Genomic DNA, 16,568 nt, shown 5'->3' with positions numbered 1-16,568 from the left:
GACCCTTTTCTTTGTAAGTATGTGTGTGTCTGTCTGTTACTAGAAAAGTGCAGCCGCTTCAGCAACACAGCTGTGCCTGAAAAAGAGTGTACACACCGACACGCTAGTCTGTCGTCGTTTCGCCATTGCCACCGCTTCACGTGCAACCATCAACTCTTCACAGTGCTGAAGGCACGATGCAACGATGATCTCTCCATTGTGATCAACGACGCCACTGATGGGGTAAAGAGGAGGATATAGAGGCTCATAGGTTGGGATGCGTTGACTTGGCTCTTCGTCTAGCGGCGCTGCTGCTGCTGGAAGAGAAACTGCGCATTCGTACCGAACGGGTTGAACGGTGGCTGCTGCTGAGGCGGTGCTTGCTGAGGCTGTGGTTGAGGTATGGGCTGTGCCTGCATAAACACAGTCCCGTCCGGGCGGCGGAACATCATCGGCTGACCAGTCATGTACACTCGCTGCAGCTGCGCCGGATCCACAAAGTACTGCCCTTGAGCGTTCATCTGCATGGGCATCTGGAGCCCATTCGGCATCATTGGAGCAGGCTGCGGCATCTTCGCAGCCAGCGGCTGCAGGGGCGGGGTGTTGTGCATAGGACTTCCATTACCGTTAGGCTGTGGTGCCGGCGGAGCCTGCGGCGGCCGCGGCATCGCCATCCACGGTGGTTGGTGCTGCTGCGGTTGCATCTGAGGCTGCATCTGCGGCTGTGGCTGTGGCTGCGATTGCGGCTGAGAATGCGCGGGCATCTGTGGCGGCATCGGCGGCGGCGGCGGAGGCAGCGGTTGCTGCTGCTGATGCGGCTGCTTAGGCTGCAGCATCGCTCCGTTTGGCGCCATCTTCATGCTGGCCGGGAGCTGCTGTGGCGAGGAGAGTGGCGCACTGGTAGGGTTGCTGCTCGCCGGCATCGGCGGCGTCTTCGACGGGTTCGCAAAAAGAAGCGGCGCCTGCTGCGGCGGAGGTGGCTGCTGAAACTGAGGAGGCGAGGGAGGTAAAGTGCTCATACCAATGCCGGTCGCTCCTCTGCCCTGGCGCGCCCGCTGCATGAGCATGCTCTCCAGCTCCGCCGCCGTGATGGGCTGCGTCTTCGGCGCCGTCGTGGCAGGTGTAGCAGTGCTTGGCGGGGGTGCCGGGGCGCTTGAGATCATGGTGGCGCCTTTCTTCAGAAGAAGCTCCAGGTCCGCCGCCGACCAGGCGCCTGTGGGAACGCCGGTAGACCCGCTACTGCGCGGCGCTGCCTTGATGGCGGTCGCTGGAGCCGGGCGAGATGGCTGCGACTGACTGTGAGGCGGAGTTTGGGGCGGCGTGTGAGGAGGCGCCTGCGACTGTCCAGCACTGCTCGATGCGCCAGTCTTGGCGCCCATTGCAGTGGCGATATTGGTGCTGCTATGTCCGTTCGCAGGGCCGAGTACGGAGCTCTGCGTGGGAGCGGGCGGGCTCGCTGGTGCAGGCGCGGGAACGCCAAAGCTGGCTGGCCCGCTGGCGGGCGGCGCACCGGTCGAGTTGGCCGAGGCGTTCGCAGTCGCAGCGTCCATGCTCTTTGCCTGGTGAGAAGTGCTCGCAGGACAACTGGATGGCTGCGACTGCTGCGACGCAGGCTGCGGAGGCTTGATCTGACCTGACGGCGACGCGTCCGCCGGAGGCAAGGAGTGCTGAAGAGACTGCTTGAGCGCGCTTGCCATGGACGGCGCGGTGCTCCAGAGGTTAGAGTCGCTCTTCATAGATGACCACGGCCCTCTCGCGTAGCCCTGCGTTCCACTGTTGGCGGGCGTCGGGAGCACGCTCGCCTGTGGCGCGCCTGTCGTGGAAGATGCAATGCTGCTCGCGGGGGCTCCAAAAGACAGCGTCGTCGATGCTTGTGGCGGCGGCGGCGATGGCTGCATGGTCGCCGGAGGCTCGGCGCTGGTAGCCGTTGGGCCCTGGGCCGAGAAGAAGCGAGAGCGAACCACGGCCTTTGGCGCGTCATCGACCATTGTGATGCCCGCCAGCAGCCGCTCAATCTCGTCCGTCTCCTTCTCCGCTTCTGCGGCCTCGGCGTCGGTGCCCTCCTGCTTGAACTTCTCCAGGGCCTGCCTCAGGTTCTCTCCCTTGCGATCCTCGCGCTCCATCGTTTCGGCAACGCGTTTCTTCTGCAGTGCGCTCTGCCGCAACTCATACTCGATGCCCTCCTCAAAGGTCTCCTGATTGCGATTTCCGCGGTTAAATCGTCCCTCGGGTGGCGCAAAGCGGTCGTACCCGGACGGCTTCACACTGTTACTGTTGCTGTTGTCATCGCGTCCACCATTGCCGCCACCGCCGCGGCGGTTGTCACCGCCACGGCCGCCGCCGGCACCGTACGCCGGAGTGCTGGAGCTGCCAGTGTGGTTGCTGCTGCTGCTGCCGCCGCCGTTCATGCCGCTGTTATGGCCGCCCTTCCCGCCGCTGTTGCCACCACCGTTGGGACCCGAGTTAGTGATCGTGGTGCTAGTGCTGAAGTTGTCCGTCAGCACGCTGCCCTTGAAATTCGGTTCTGCCTCGCGGCGCTTCGGGGCGGGGACTGGTTCGGCGACTTCGATGACGTCGAACTTGCGCAGCACCTCTGGGCCCAGGTCCATTGCGCTGGCGAGTGTTGCAATCCGCAGTAGCTCCTCACGGGTGTACATGGTGCGCACAGGAGGCATGGATACCAGATCCACAAAGGCGAAAAAGTATGCAGATGCGAGTTGCTGCGTTCGCAAATGAAAATAATAATACTAAAAAGAATTGCTGAGTCTCGCCCACCGGCACGGAGAGACGGGCGAAGACACGCACGTACGCAAAAAAAAAGACGAAAAGGAGAGAAACAGCAAAGGAAAACAGCACACACAAACACGGAAAACAAATATAGAGAAAGACGACGAGGGAGGGAGGGAGGGAGGCCTGAGAAAAAAAAAGAGAGGGATTTATACTGGCACAAAAGACGACAGGAAAGAAAAGGAAAAAATGAACCACACACACACACACGAGCACCGGGTTCACAGGGAAATTTGCAACACCAAAAACGCTAAAAGGGACTAGAAAACGAAAATAATAGCAACGAATCACGCACGCAAGCAAACGAAAAAAAAAAGAGAGCTGAAGAAGAAAAGACACAAAAAAATGAGGGGAAGGAAAATGTAGGAAAGCACGGCTTTGGAGACAACTCGCTTTCCAAGTTTCTTTGTGGTTGGCTCCTTCTTTTCCTTTTTTCCTTTCACTTTTGTTCGAACCTGTGTCTGAAGGTGTCTCGTCGCACCCTGTGTGACAAGGTGCGCTGAAGGGCCCACACCTCAATGGCAAGATGACGCTTGCTTGTGCGTACGTGAAGCTTCAAGGAAGGAGCAAGAAAAACAGCAAGATGTCAGAGAGGCGATCGAAACAAAACTAAAGGAAGAGGAGGGACCATGCACAGCGCCTTCGTCGCGCAATAATAATAATAAGCGAAGACGAGAGTAAGAGGAAAGAGAAATGTATAAGTAATGGCGATAAAAACAACAAGAGCAAAACCGCAAACGAAAATGAACAAAAACCGTCTACTCAGAAGAGGGGAAAAAATGAAGCACAAAACGAGTGAGGCGGCAAGAAAATGTTTTTTTTTTTATTTCAATATCAACACCCCAAAGAGAGCGAGGAGGTGCGAGAGAGAGAGAGACCTCTGGAGGTGTTCTGTGCGTATTCTTTGATCTGTGAGTGTGTGTGTGTGCTGGTGTGCTACTGTTTGTTTTCGGAGTTTTTGTTTTTCTTGTTGTTTTCTACTCCCTGAGGCCCACACGAACGGAAAAAAAAATGGGAAAGATATAAAGAAAGGGAGAGCAGCCGCGGCCACGTGAGTGTATGTGTACGTATGTGAAAGAGAAAATTATAAGTAGCTCTTTCCACAGGCGACGCGGTCTACTTTGTGTAACGCTTCTTTTATTTTGAAAGGAACGTTAGTTCCTGTGCAGGGTAGAGGTGGAAAAAGGAATTATCACGTACCAGAATCCCCGTGTGCTTGTGCTTCCTCTACCCAATAGCCGTTAGGATCGTTAGAGAAAGAAAAAACAGAACGCCTTTCTTCGCTGCTCTTCTCTATGTGTCGTTCCCCCTCCCCCGCTTGTATCCCTCTGGCTGCGTCTGAGCTTCGGTGATTTCTGTGCTTCGCCCTCGTTTTTCGTCCCTCTGCGTCTCTCCACGCTGCGGCCTTTCTTGCTTTATCGAGTGACACGAAGCCGCGAAGCGTATGCGCGTTGCCTTGCTACGGAACGAAACAAGAATGAAGCGGTGAAAATCGAGCGAAGACAAGATTTGAAAAAAAAAAGCAACGAAAACAGACTGCACGCTTCGAACAACAAAAAGAAAAGAAATGCGCAAAAGAAGCAGTGGTGGGCCGGATGGAGGCGACGACAGAACAAAAAATCGAAACGAAGGTACACAACCCCGAAAACAGAAAAAGAGAAGCGAGAGCGCAGAGAAGGCAGAAAGTGGGCAATCCCTTTTTTTTTCTCTCAAAGGAAAAAAACGGGAGACAACGGCGTCCACGCACACGCGTGAAGGGAAAAAAAAGAAAGAGATGAAGCACAGGAGATCTTGATGGAGTATGTCAACTCCGCGCGCGCAGTACAAAAGGTGAGAAGAGACGAGGAAGAATCACTAACGAAGCACAATCAGTGCAAAACAAAAACAAAAGACGGAAGAGAAAACGCAATAACTTTACACAAGTGTGGGAAAGAAAATAACTTCAAGAAAACAAGAGCGAGGCTGGCAACAACTAAAGTCAACCAAAGACGACGCACGTGGAGTTGACTGTAGGCAAGCAGATCGATTGAGGAGGCGGAAAAATAAACCCGGGCTAGTGAAAGCCGAGAAACAACAAAAACGAAAGACCAAAAAGAAGCGGGCGACGGAGAAAGAGAGAACCAAGAAACTTGTCGAAATACAAAAACGACCAGATCAATGCAGGAGGGCAGAGGCGAGGGTTCGAGAGTTGTGAGAATCGCTATCCTCGCGGCCGAATGATTTCTAGGGAGGCAGATAAGTCAGGAAGAAAGAGGTAGGTGAGAGAGGAGGGGGTGAAGGGGGAGGACGTGAGAAGAAAAGAAAGAAAGCAGACAAAGAGGCGAGAGTAAAGGTGAGGGAGGCACGTTTGAAAGGGGCAGAAATGGGGAGACAGGAACGGCTTTGTTCTCTTGGGAAGGGGTGGGGGGGGGGGACAGCAAAGGACAAAAAAAAGACTGATGTGCGTACCGTCTCTCCTTTATTTCTCTTCGTTTTGCGCTCGTTGAGCTCCTTCCTTCGTGGTATATATAGACACTTTTCAGTACAACCAAAGTACTCACAAGATGGCGTTTAGAAGATAGAGAAAAGCAAACGAGTGGAAATAGATAATATGAACTCGATCACGTTTTGGGATATTTTTGTTACGTGTGCGCGTGGATCGATCTGCTTGAACGCCTCTCTGGATAGGAGGGAAATTTCACTTCGGCAGCTTCTCTCTCTTGACTGTCTGTCTCACCTGGACTTTCACTTTTCTTTCGGCTGCTGTCGCTGGCGTGCCGGCGAGGTCGCAGGGATGGGCAGGGAGCGACTTGCACCACGCGAGATGAGCCGAAGGAAAAGTTGGAAAGAAGAAGTTCTCTACTCTGTTTATTTTTTGTTGTTCCTCGTCTTTATGTTTTCTTGCTCCCTCTTCGAGAAGGCTCACGCGCTTCTCTTTCTTACTCTGTCGCTCGGCTCGGCGATGTTCTGTTTCTCGCCGCACTTTCCTTTGAGTGGAGAAAGGAAAAGAGGATAGTTAGTTTTATTTTTTTCTCGGTTGGTTTGTGTGTGTGTGTGTGTGTGTGTTTGCGATGTACGGAAAGAGAGCGAGAGAAAGCGAGTGATGGGGTGACACTTGTGTGTGGGCACAAGAGATGGAGAGCCGAAATAAATAAAGGTAAAAATGAGAGCTAAAAAAAAGACTCGTAGGTGTGTACCAGGGGGTGCGCAGTTGTTGTTGTGTTGTGTTCGTTTCTTTTTCTTTTTTGAGAGGGTGGGTGGGGAAGGAGAGAGGGTGTGCTTCTAGTAACCCTGAGCTGCGAGTTTGGATGTGGCAAATGATAAACAACAAAAAAAAACGAAAAAAAAAGGTGGAAAGGGCAGTGCTGCTCTCGTGATGATGTAGGACAGTTGTACGGAGGGGAAAAAGGAGGAAGCGGGCGAAGGGGGAAAGTTGATTTAGCGAACAAACGGGAGAGGGGGTAAAACACAGAGAGGGAGAAGGGATTAAAACTTTACAAAAAAAGGAAGGCTGATCGTGGGGTGGATAATAGGGAGAAAAGGGAAAGAAGGAGAGGAAGTGACAAGAGGAGAAAAAGATAAGTCTCCGTGTTTGCTTGTTTTTGCTTGTGCACCTCCTCTCGCTGGTGTATGTGCTTGTGTCGTGCACCTTCTGTGTCAACGCTCGTCGGTTTCGGTTGGTGTCCTGTTAGGGGAGGGGTCAGGAATAAAGACGTTTTTCTGTCTGTTTTCCCTCCGCCTTGATCTCTACGCCAAGAAAAAGCACAGAGGCACTGAAGCAATCGGAGTAAAAGTAAGGCTGAATGGGAAGCTAGTCACACAGAGAGAGCCGTGTGTGCCTATCCTACGAGGAAACCGGAAGAGGGTGAAGTCGGCAACACGAAACCCCAAGAGAAGTCAAACGGAAAAAAAATAGAGTCGACGAGGAGCAGAGCCCTTCTTCCTTTTGCCCCCCTCCAATTTACAACACAATAAGAGAGACGAAAACGAAACAAGCGGCTCCGGTGGCTTTTTATCCGCCTTTCTCTTCTCTCAGACAGAGAGACGTACGCGATCGCACCCTCGCAGCACACCAGTAGGAGTAGGAGAAGAGAGATGGGAGGGAACGAGAAAACGGAACAGAGGGAGGATAGGGAGGAGGAGACCACCCGAAGAGTGAGGCGGGCACACGAGCACACAGAACCGCCGTAAAGGGCCCGAGCTTCAAGATAAAGGTACACAATAAGGGAAGAGGGGAAGCGAAGCAAGCAAAGATCAAAAGCACAAAGGAAAGGACACGCAAAAACGTGTCAGAATACCCCAATTCGAATGCTGAACAGCGAAAATAACATACACTGGAGCCGCCACCAGCCGAACCAAGGAGATAAGAGCGGCGTAAAAAGGGCAGGGGGGGGGGGCAAACAAAAGGAAAACACTTCACACAGATGAGCAACAGAGTGTGAGGGAGGACAAACACACAACACAACCGAATCAAAGGGAGGGGAAGGTGGAGGCGGAGATGGAGGGAGAGCGAGAGAGAGAAGGGAAGGGAAGGGAAGGGAAGGGAAGGGAAGGGAAGGGAAGGGAAGGGAAAGACAGACAGTGAGAGAGGAGTTTCTTCCCTTACTGAGCTGTGCAAAAAGGGCAAACCATAAAAAAAGAGAAGGTAATACCTCAACAGCAGCCAAGCGAGTAAAAAAGACAAAGAAATCAAAGAACGAGAGAGACCACGGAGAGAGAGGAGGGAGGGAGGTGGGGAGGGCAAACAGAGAAATAGAAAAAAAAGAGAGGAGCAGATGAAGGAGGACGGCCAATGCAGCGCAGACTAACTGCTCGAAGCTCAAGCGAGCGACGAAAAAAAAAGAGAAGAGGGTAAAAGGAATTAAGAGACGACGAAAAAAAAAAGATACAGCTGTTGTTCCTTCGTCTTGAGGTGGCTCGGTGGAAGAATGGGTGAAATTCTTTCAAGGGGGAAGATGATGCGTGAGTGACGGAGTAAGTTTGTATTTCTTTCCTTGTGCGTGTATGTGTGTGTGTGTGTCTTCTGTATGTTGAACAGGTCTGAGAGGAGCAGAGAGTTTTTGGTGGTGGTCGTGGTGATACGATGGACGTGATATGATGCAGTAGTAAAGGAATGGAGTACCAGGCAGACAGAGACCCACCAGAGAGAAGTGAAGAGAGAAAAAACAGGTGGTACTAGTAGACGCAGTAATCCCAAAAAGGAGAGAGAAGGGGGAGGGAGAAAGCGTCAAGACCAATAAAAAAAGATCGGAAGCCGCCGCCGTACGTACAGTGCGTCGTAGCACCGAGAGAGAGAGAGACGAGGTCAGAGAAGTTAAAATAATGAGAAGACAAAAAAAAGGATGGTGGCACACACACGCACACGCACGAAAAAAGACAGAGAGATAAAAGGAGAACAACGTCTTGCGTGTGTGCTTGTCCTTTTCCACCTTCTGCAGACTTCACAAAAAGGGGGGATTGCGCGGAGGGGCTGAGATTCCCGATATGCTTCCGCAGTGGTGTGCGTGGTTGCGTGCCCGTAATGAGGTGAACCAAGAGAACTTCCGTGAAAAGAGCACGCAAGCATACACACACTTGAAAACGAAACAAACAGCAAAAATAATGGCACCGTGGAAGCAGGCGATAGAAAAAAAAATTGAGCAAGAGAACGTATGCGTCTGCGTCTGCGAACTACTACAACGGCGGTGGGCACTTACGAGCAGAAAATCGTCAGAGATGCTGGGGTGACACGTTTAACGATAGTGCTGGTTGTGAGTAAAAAAGGTAAACACTCTTCTTTGTTTGTTTTTGCTTTTGTTTTTTTTTTTCTCCGTTTTCGTTGTGTTTCTTATCTTTCTTTTCGTTTGTGTTTGTGGTTGTTTTTTTTTCTTTTTTGCTTGCACAAGCGCAGGCGATGTGAGCTGGGCAGATCGAAGACACACAAGGCTGGGGTTTGTTGTCTTTTTTTTTTTTTGAATTCGCGGAAACTCGCACCACCGAGAAAAACGGGTCCAACAAGAGAGAGCGAGAGCGAGACAGGGAAAGAGCAATCCAAAAGCTTCAGCGCTGGCCAAAACAAAAAAAAGAGAGAACTACAAACAGCCGCAAACGCCTGCGCAAACACAATAAGCACACACGCATACACAGAATCGTCCACAAGCAATATAGGGAACCCAACGAAAAAAAAAGAAAGGAAATAAAGAGCACGAGCACACACGAAAGCAACTTCGGCTGCACAAGCCGCTCGCACACTCACAGCGAAAAAAGGGGGAAGGGGGGAAAGACGAAAAACAGACCAGGCACGCACTGCACCGTGCACACACACACACAACAGGTAACGAAGAGGGGTAAGCACAGAAAGAGAGTGAATGAGTGAGTGATAGAGGGAGGGGGAGGGAAGGGAAGGCGAGAGGCAGAAAGAAATACAGCAACACAACGGAAAAACGGAGCACAAAGAAAAACGAGAGGACAACGAGGGAGGGAAAAAAAGCGAAGAAAGGGAAAAAGAGAAGAACAATAAGACCAAAAAAAAGAAAATCAAATTAAACAAAAAAGGGAAAAATGACGGAACAACAAAAAAATGACGAAAACACAAACAAAACAATAAGACAAGCTGATGATAGTGTGGGGTGATCGGTTGTGGGAAGAGGAGGGCTACGATGCTATTCGAAGGGAGGGAAGAGGGTGAGCAAATATAAACGGTTGTTCTTGCTGATAAACTGTCGTGTGTGTGTGTGTGTGTGTGTGTGTGTGTGTGGCAGTGTTCGCGTGTTGGGGGTGTGCGTTTGGTGGTGGCATGCAAGTGCGGGGAAGGCAAGTGAATCGTGGAGCGAAGCGGGGGAAGTCGAGGTGGAAACAGATTCAAGAAGGGGCGACGAAGGTGAGAGGCAACGCGCTGGCAGACATCATTGCCTGGATACGAAGTTGGCGGAGAGCGGGGGCATTGAAGGCGTTGCCGAAACCGAGAGGAACTTTGCCATCGGGGTGAATTGAGCGCGAAAAAAAATCGAAAAAAAAGTGAGGCGATAAATGGCCATTCTCTTTCATTTTCAAGGATTGCAGAGGTCGCCTGGCCGCCGCTCACTGGTGTTTCGCTGCCTTGTTGATGGTCGCTGCGTTTTTTTTTTTGCAGTAGAGAGAGATTAAGATATTCGTTGAGCGAAAGGGCAGGAGAGGTTTGTTTGTGCGTGCGTGCGTGTGTCCCCCTCCCCTGAAGAGCCCTCTGGAGGGCACGCTGGAGTCGGCAACCCATGCCCAGAGAGATCTATGCGAAGAGGAAAAACATCTCTTTAACAGAAAGATACATTAAGACCGACACGCAATTCACAAGCGCGCAAGCGTAGACTCTCAGAGCTCGATTGGATCGTCAGCGGTCCCGCGCGGCTCCTCAGTTGATGCGTCGTCGTCACGGCCACGCTTCCGCAAATGCCCCAAGCCTTCTGCCCAAGCCTCGCCTCTGTGAGAAACGGCTGGGGGTGCCGGGAGCCGTGCCCCGTTCGGGGCCGACACCGAAGTCGCTTCACTACAAGGCGCAGTGGCTTCCATGGAGCTTGCGCTTATAGAAGCCGCTGCAGGCCCTGAAACCGACGGCGGGTCCCTTGTTCGCTCGTTCTCGCCGTCGCTCTCGCTATCATCCAAGACGACGTCTGCGTCCTCACCGGTTCGGGTTGAGGGGTGCCAGTGGTACCTCGGCTCCCCCTCTTTCGGCGCAGCGCGTGCCGACAAGCGCAGGTACAGCGGGTAGGCGGCCACAGACGCGAAGGTGCACAAGTAACTCCACAGAATTGTGTCCACCCGCACGTCGCACGGTCTCATTTCAGCATCGCAGAGAGCACAGTTCCAGTAGGACGCTTTGTTGCTGCTAACGAGAAACGCGTTGAGATCGACGCACTGCAGATGGGTGCACCGGCTTCCGCGCACCGGGACGGAGAGAGGCAGCTGGGAAATGGGGCACTTTGTGGTGATGACGGGATCGTCCATCTCGAGGCCGTCGTCTTCCTCGTCGTCTGCCATGATCGCCGCGTAGGTGCGCTGAATCACCGCATTGTTCGACAGCAGCAGACTTGCCGACGATGTCGACGCGAGCGCATTGGCGCTGGACGGTCTGCTGAGCAGCATTTGTCTTGCCTGCACCGCATTCCGGCAACCCAGTCGTGAGGACAGCATCCACTCCGTCACCTCCTCCAGCGATCGTAGCTGCACCACCGCCAGAATAGCGGGCGTCTGGTACTCCTTGTTGTGAATGTCCACCTGCACATGCTGAGCATCGGTGTTGCGGCTCAGCAGGTACGTGATGTCCAGTGGCAGGTACGTCTCGGCCACCTCCCGCTCACGGTCCGGCCACGAGCGCTTCCACGGTGTCATGACGCACTGCTTGTTCACGTACACCACAATCTCCTTTGCCGTCGGCCAGCGCGCTGGCGTGTTGGGGTGCCGCAGCGGAATCATGTAGATGCGGAGCTGACGGCTATTGACGCCGTCCACGTACTGCGCCGGGATCTCGAACCGCAGCATCGACGAGCCAAAGCGGAGCTGAAATCGACGCGGCACGCTCAGGATTCGAAAGAACGGCGGCGCTGACTCGTTCAGCTGCGCGATCTCGTTCGACGCGGGCGTCGAAAGCGGCACAGTGAGCAGAGACGGCGGTGCTGCTGGGGACGCTGAAGAAGTAGATGGCGCACCGACTAAAGCGTACGAAGCTGCGGCGTTGTGGGCGACGGTCGACGAGACGCGCGCGTTCGCCGTCCGTGACGCTGGAAAGCGCGTTGAAAACCCTGCTGATGCTGTGCTGGCACTTGCGTGTGCAGGACAAGTGCTACCGCCAGGAGGCGCGGCCTTCTCTCGCGCGTGCGTCGAGGGTGGTGAAGAGGCGGGTGAGGCCCTCGTTGAAGAAGGCGGTAAAACCGTAGGCTGCGGCGCCATGTTGAGAGAGTGACCAGACACAAGTGTCTGCCCCTCTTCTTGAATGTGGTCAGTGAGTGGCAGCACACGCGAAGACCGCCGAGGGCTGATGGACAGAGTTGAAGCCGTCGCTTGAGGCGGCTGGAGTGAGAGCGCATCCGCAGCGCTGCCCTTTCCACCATCAGAGAGTCGCGTGTCACTGGCGCTGCCGAGGGTGGGGGAGGTGGAGAATTGAAGGTCACCTAATGCCCCTGTTGCACCCGAGCTGATATCGGAGGGCCGACGCAGAGCTGGAATGGCGTCGCCGCCACAGTCTATCAGCCGAACCGCTGTCGCCGCCGCGCGCGACAGCTCTTGTTTCTTCCCGCTCAAGGGAAGCACGGAGGCCTCGCGCAGCTCGCCGTGCTCGTACAAGAGATCGCGAAGCTCCTGCATGATCTTGTGAAGATCTTTGGCGAGATAGTGATCGTGCACGGTACCGTCCGAAACGATGCTCTTGAATTCCGGTAGCGAAATACGATTGGGAATGATGCGGCTGTGCAACCGCCGCCAGTCACTCTCAGTCATGCCGCGCAAAGAGCTGTTGTCATTGGCATGAGCCATAGTTGTGCGCGAGAGCGCACAAAACCTTAAGCGTACTCGCCTCGGTTTTTGTGTTCGGGAAGAAAAGGGGAGGGGGAGGGCAAGAAAACCAAGCGCCTGAGCAAGCAAGTCAAGGAGCACGTCGATGAAGATGAAACAGGAGAGCGAGAGAAAAGAGATGTTGATATACCGGCACTTGCTTCGCGTGAATTCGTGACAAGAGCGCGCTTGCCTTTTCAACGCCAACGCTAAAGGCGAAGAGCAAACCAACTCGGTTGAGGGAAGAGGAGTCCACTATATCGCCTCTGAGGAACTACGGCATCAAGCTCGATGCGCACAAACACATGCACAGGCGCGCACACGCCTTCCTCGCAGCGGCCTGCGCGGCAGTCACAAAAGAGGAGGTTAGAGCGCCACGTATGTGAGAAGAAACGAGACAGCCCCTTGCTAGGAACAATGTTCGTCAGAGAGAGCAGAGAGCTTTTCATATGAGCAGTGCACATGAAAAGCGCGTGTCTATGAAGTTAAAGCAGGAGTCTTCGCGGTGCGACAGCAAGCGTATGCTTGCCTGTGCTTGGTGCGCCTCCTGTCCGCTTGTGCTTGCGCGCGTGCAAGTTCTTCGTTTCTATGCGAACAGCGGTGATCCTCTGCTTCGTGAAGTAGAGAAGATGGGTGCAGTGTCTCGTGAGCACCTGTGCGCGCGCGCCAACAAGGACGCTAATGTCAGCATGCGGGAAGGCAAAGGTGATGAAAGGAAGAGGTCAAGTCGTCGGCCTTCGTGAAAGCGTTAATGCTAAAACCGAAGGATGTAGTCGCGGCGCAACGCGAAGTACCAATTGTGGTGCTTGCTTGCGGAGCACTTTGAGTCACCTTCAGCTCACTCTCATCCTCCGTCTGTCCTCGCAGGAGGAGGGCGGTGTAAAGCTGCCCCTCGCGCATCCGCAGCACGCACCATCTCTGCACTGCTAGTGCAAAACTTGAAAAGAGCTGAAGCATTTTGAGCAGGCCGAGCATGTATGTGCACCCCTGCCCTCCACGTACGCTGACGACGGAAGGCGCTCCATCTCAGCACGAGATGTCTTCTTTTTGTTGTTGTTTGACACAGGCACCGGCTCCCTTCATCATCTCTCTTCGTCAACTTTATATACCCACGACTAGACCGCGCTGAAGGAGAAGCGCACAGAAAGCACGCTTTTTCTTCCTTTTTTAAGCGCCCTCAAGAGACATTCACCAACGTGAAGGGCGCAGCGATTGAAGCGGCACATCGTTGTGTGTGGCACGCGCACACACAAGCACACAGGACAGAGAGCATCACGGTGGCGCGCCGTATTGATCGCATGCTTTGTTCCTTCAGAAGCTCGGCGGTGAAGAGCATGAGGGGGACTTCGGGACAACACAAAGCAAAGGGCCTCCGTTCTCATGAGCAAGACGAAGAAGGAAAAGCATGTCTGACACAGACTGAAAAGAATGCTTTTTTCCCCCAGGGTGTTCGCCCTGCCGCAGAACGTGCGTTCAGTTCCACTTGATTCCCAGCTGTCACAGGCCCACCTCGCGTGGTGCGAAGCAGTCGTAGGCGTGGGTTGCAGCAATGCGCCGAGTCGGTCACCTTAGAGCACCGCCCCGGCCTCGCAGGTGGTCTCACAGACGCGCTGTCATCATTCCAGCCGCCACGCAGTGCGTTCCTCGGCGTCGCTCAGCCTCCCCGCACTGGGCAGCGAGGGCCGGGTGAGATGCGTTCGAGCCACGCTGGCGCTCTGTCCATCATATGGATGGCGCAAGCGTGTTCATTGCTGCACGTCACGCCGGGGCAACGCCATCCAGGGCCTTACCACCAACATCAGTAATGACGCACCGCCCCGACAACTCTGTGGCGTAGGCACCCGACCCTGTCACCACCAGAGGGGTGGTTCGGCATTTGGCAGGGATAGTACGGCCGATTGGGTTTAGCAGAGTGGGGGGCGCTGGCCCCCTGAGATACCACACGCACTGAGGCATGCGTCTTTCCTCCTCCCCGGTATCGGGGCTGATTGCAAAGGCGAGAAAAAGACAAGAGGAAGAAGCTAAACAAAAGGAGAGTGAAAACCGTAAGGAAAACAAGAGAGGAGACAGTGTGCAGCGACTACTACTACCGTGCACGAGTCCACATCAGCGAGCAGTGCCGCTGAGGTTACCTACGACAGTGAAATTTATGGCGCACGACACTGAGTTGCATGGCTCCCTCCTTGTTTGTCTGTTTTTCTTTTATTACGTCTGCATCGCTTTGTTGTTCTCTGCGTGTGTGTGTGTGTGTGTGTGTGTCGAGGTTGCACTTCCCCTCTCTCCACACTGGTCAAGCCATTCAAAAATCGAGACACCAACAAGAACATATTTGCAGCGCATCTATATGTAGCGTTCTGCTCATGTGTGCATGTGATACGCAGAGCCTCACCCTTCCCACGGGGGGGGGGGAAGGTGATGGTGCCCCTTTCCCACATGACAAGAAGCGCGAGACGAAGACATGGAGAGAGACGCGAAAGACGAAGCAAAGGAGAAACACAAGGCGACTACAGTCTTCAACGACTGGAAGACACACGCACAGACATGCCCCTCACAGTGCGGTTCCATGCAAGCACACAACGCTCAGCGTGCAGAGGAAGAGAGAAGTACACTCGAAAGTTCGCATACATCGGACTTCTAGAGAAAACTGGTACACGGGGGAAAAAAACGCTAAGCCACTCTTGGTATATCACCGAGCAGACGAGGGAAAGGAAGGCGGCGCACACGAAGATTGAGGGCAAAAGACAATGAACACGCCCTCCAATACACATGGCGCAACCTGGAGGTGCACACCGCGATGCCAAAATGAAAGCCATCACGCGAATGGGCTTCATTAACCGTACATGCACCCAAACATATATATACATATACATGCATATGCTTAAGCATACGTATTGCGCAAAATCGCTAACGACAGAAAATCGCAAAGGCAAGCGAGGGCGAAGAGACGTATGGCGCGAAAAAAAAAAAGAGAGCCGTGTAGTAGTCGTCGTTGTCGGTTACACGCGACTACGAAAGTCGGAGGAGGGGGCGGGGGGCGGGCACCCCTCCCCCTTCTCTCTCTCCCTCACTCCGCAGTGCCCCTACACATGTGTGGTTCCATCACAAATCCCGTACACACGGAGCACAGAGGCCGAGACAAGAACAAAGAATACAAACAGGCGTCCGTTTATTTCATCGTGCAAGAATAAATAAATAACGAAGAAAACGCGCGCTGCACATCGAACAAGCAAGCAAGAAGAGGGAGAGCAAACCGCCATCCTGCCCTCGTATCACGGCGCCGCAAAGTCGACGAAGTGGGAACAGAAAGACGCCGCAACGCGTTTCGTTTGTGCTGTACTCACGGCTGCATGCGAAGGACTGGGGATGTGAGATGAGAATAATACAAACAGAACAAAGAAAGGAAAAGGCACGCCAACGGTTCATGACAACATCAGCTACAGAGAGCATGGTGCTCATTCCACGGTCGTGTCTCCCCCCCCGTTCTTCCTTCTCTTTTTGAAGGCACATCAGAAACAAAGCGAAGCGAAAAAAAAAAAAAAAAAAGCAGCACGCGCAGCCGTGTGCCCCCCCCCCTCACACACACACAACCCCTTTTCGGAAACAAAAAAAAATGAACATAAAGAGATGATAAAAACGGAGACGAAGAGAAGACCGGCCACACGCGCACACACGCATACACGTGCACACGTGTGTACAACTACATTCAGGGCAGAGAAGAGGAAGATAGACAAACATGTAAAGTCGACGTTAGAAATTCGATGAGTCGAGTGCAAATTATGAAATAAGAGGGGTTCCAAACAGGTTACCGTAGGCGCGCAAAATACAGATCTTTCCCCATAACAGAAGCTCGGGAAGCTAGCAGTGCCGAAAAGGCAAAAATAAAAGAAGCGCCTTCAGATGGATACAGGCTGCAGCAGCTAAAACCACACACCAGACCTCGAGACTGAGCACAAACATTTGCCCATAGAACGAGATGCACACGTGAAAATAATACCGCGAGGCAGCAGCTGTATTTAAAACTCCTTGAATTCCGCCTGCTGCGCCGACGTCAGCGCAGGCGTGCGGTCGACCGGGCTGTCCGGGTACTTCTCGAAGTTGCTCGTGTCGCCAGGGCTCTTCACCCGCACAGGGATCGGCGCGGGGTAGTAGCGTGCGTACAGCTTGTCCCAGTTCGCACCGTGGAAGTACGGGTGGCTCTTCACGTCCGCCGGCCCGCCTTTCAGCGTCCCCAGGCGCTTCGTATGGTCTGTCTGCAGCAGCCCCTTCACGAGGTCGCGCGCACGGCCGTCGAACCAGTTCGGGAACTTCAGCCGCCCAGCAAG

General features: G+C 53.6%; 2 protein-coding genes across 2 annotated transcripts; both read right to left on the bottom strand.

Annotated features, from left to right (window-relative positions):
• Positions 1 to 278: 278 nt before the first annotated feature.
• Positions 279 to 2,654, bottom strand: LDBPK_354030 (hypothetical protein, conserved; the record flags this gene model as incomplete). The annotated part of the gene is made up of 1 exon (XM_003864933.1): positions 279 to 2,654. One exon carries the CDS (start codon positions 2,652 to 2,654, stop codon positions 279 to 281), a length of 2,376 nt encoding a protein of 791 aa, XP_003864981.1.
• A 7,417-nt stretch (positions 2,655 to 10,071) lies between these two features.
• Positions 10,072 to 12,192, bottom strand: LDBPK_354020 (hypothetical protein, conserved; the record flags this gene model as incomplete). Its single annotated transcript, XM_003864932.1, has 1 exon — positions 10,072 to 12,192. One exon carries the CDS (start codon positions 12,190 to 12,192, stop codon positions 10,072 to 10,074), a length of 2,121 nt encoding a protein of 706 aa, XP_003864980.1.
• Between the last annotated feature and the right edge of the window lie 4,376 nt (positions 12,193 to 16,568).

This window comes from Leishmania donovani, chromosome 35 (genome assembly GCF_000227135.1).
Source record: "Leishmania donovani BPK282A1 complete genome, chromosome 35".
NCBI lineage: Eukaryota > Euglenozoa > Kinetoplastea > Trypanosomatida > Trypanosomatidae > Leishmania > Leishmania donovani.
This window is presented reverse-complemented; position numbering and strand designations above follow the sequence as displayed.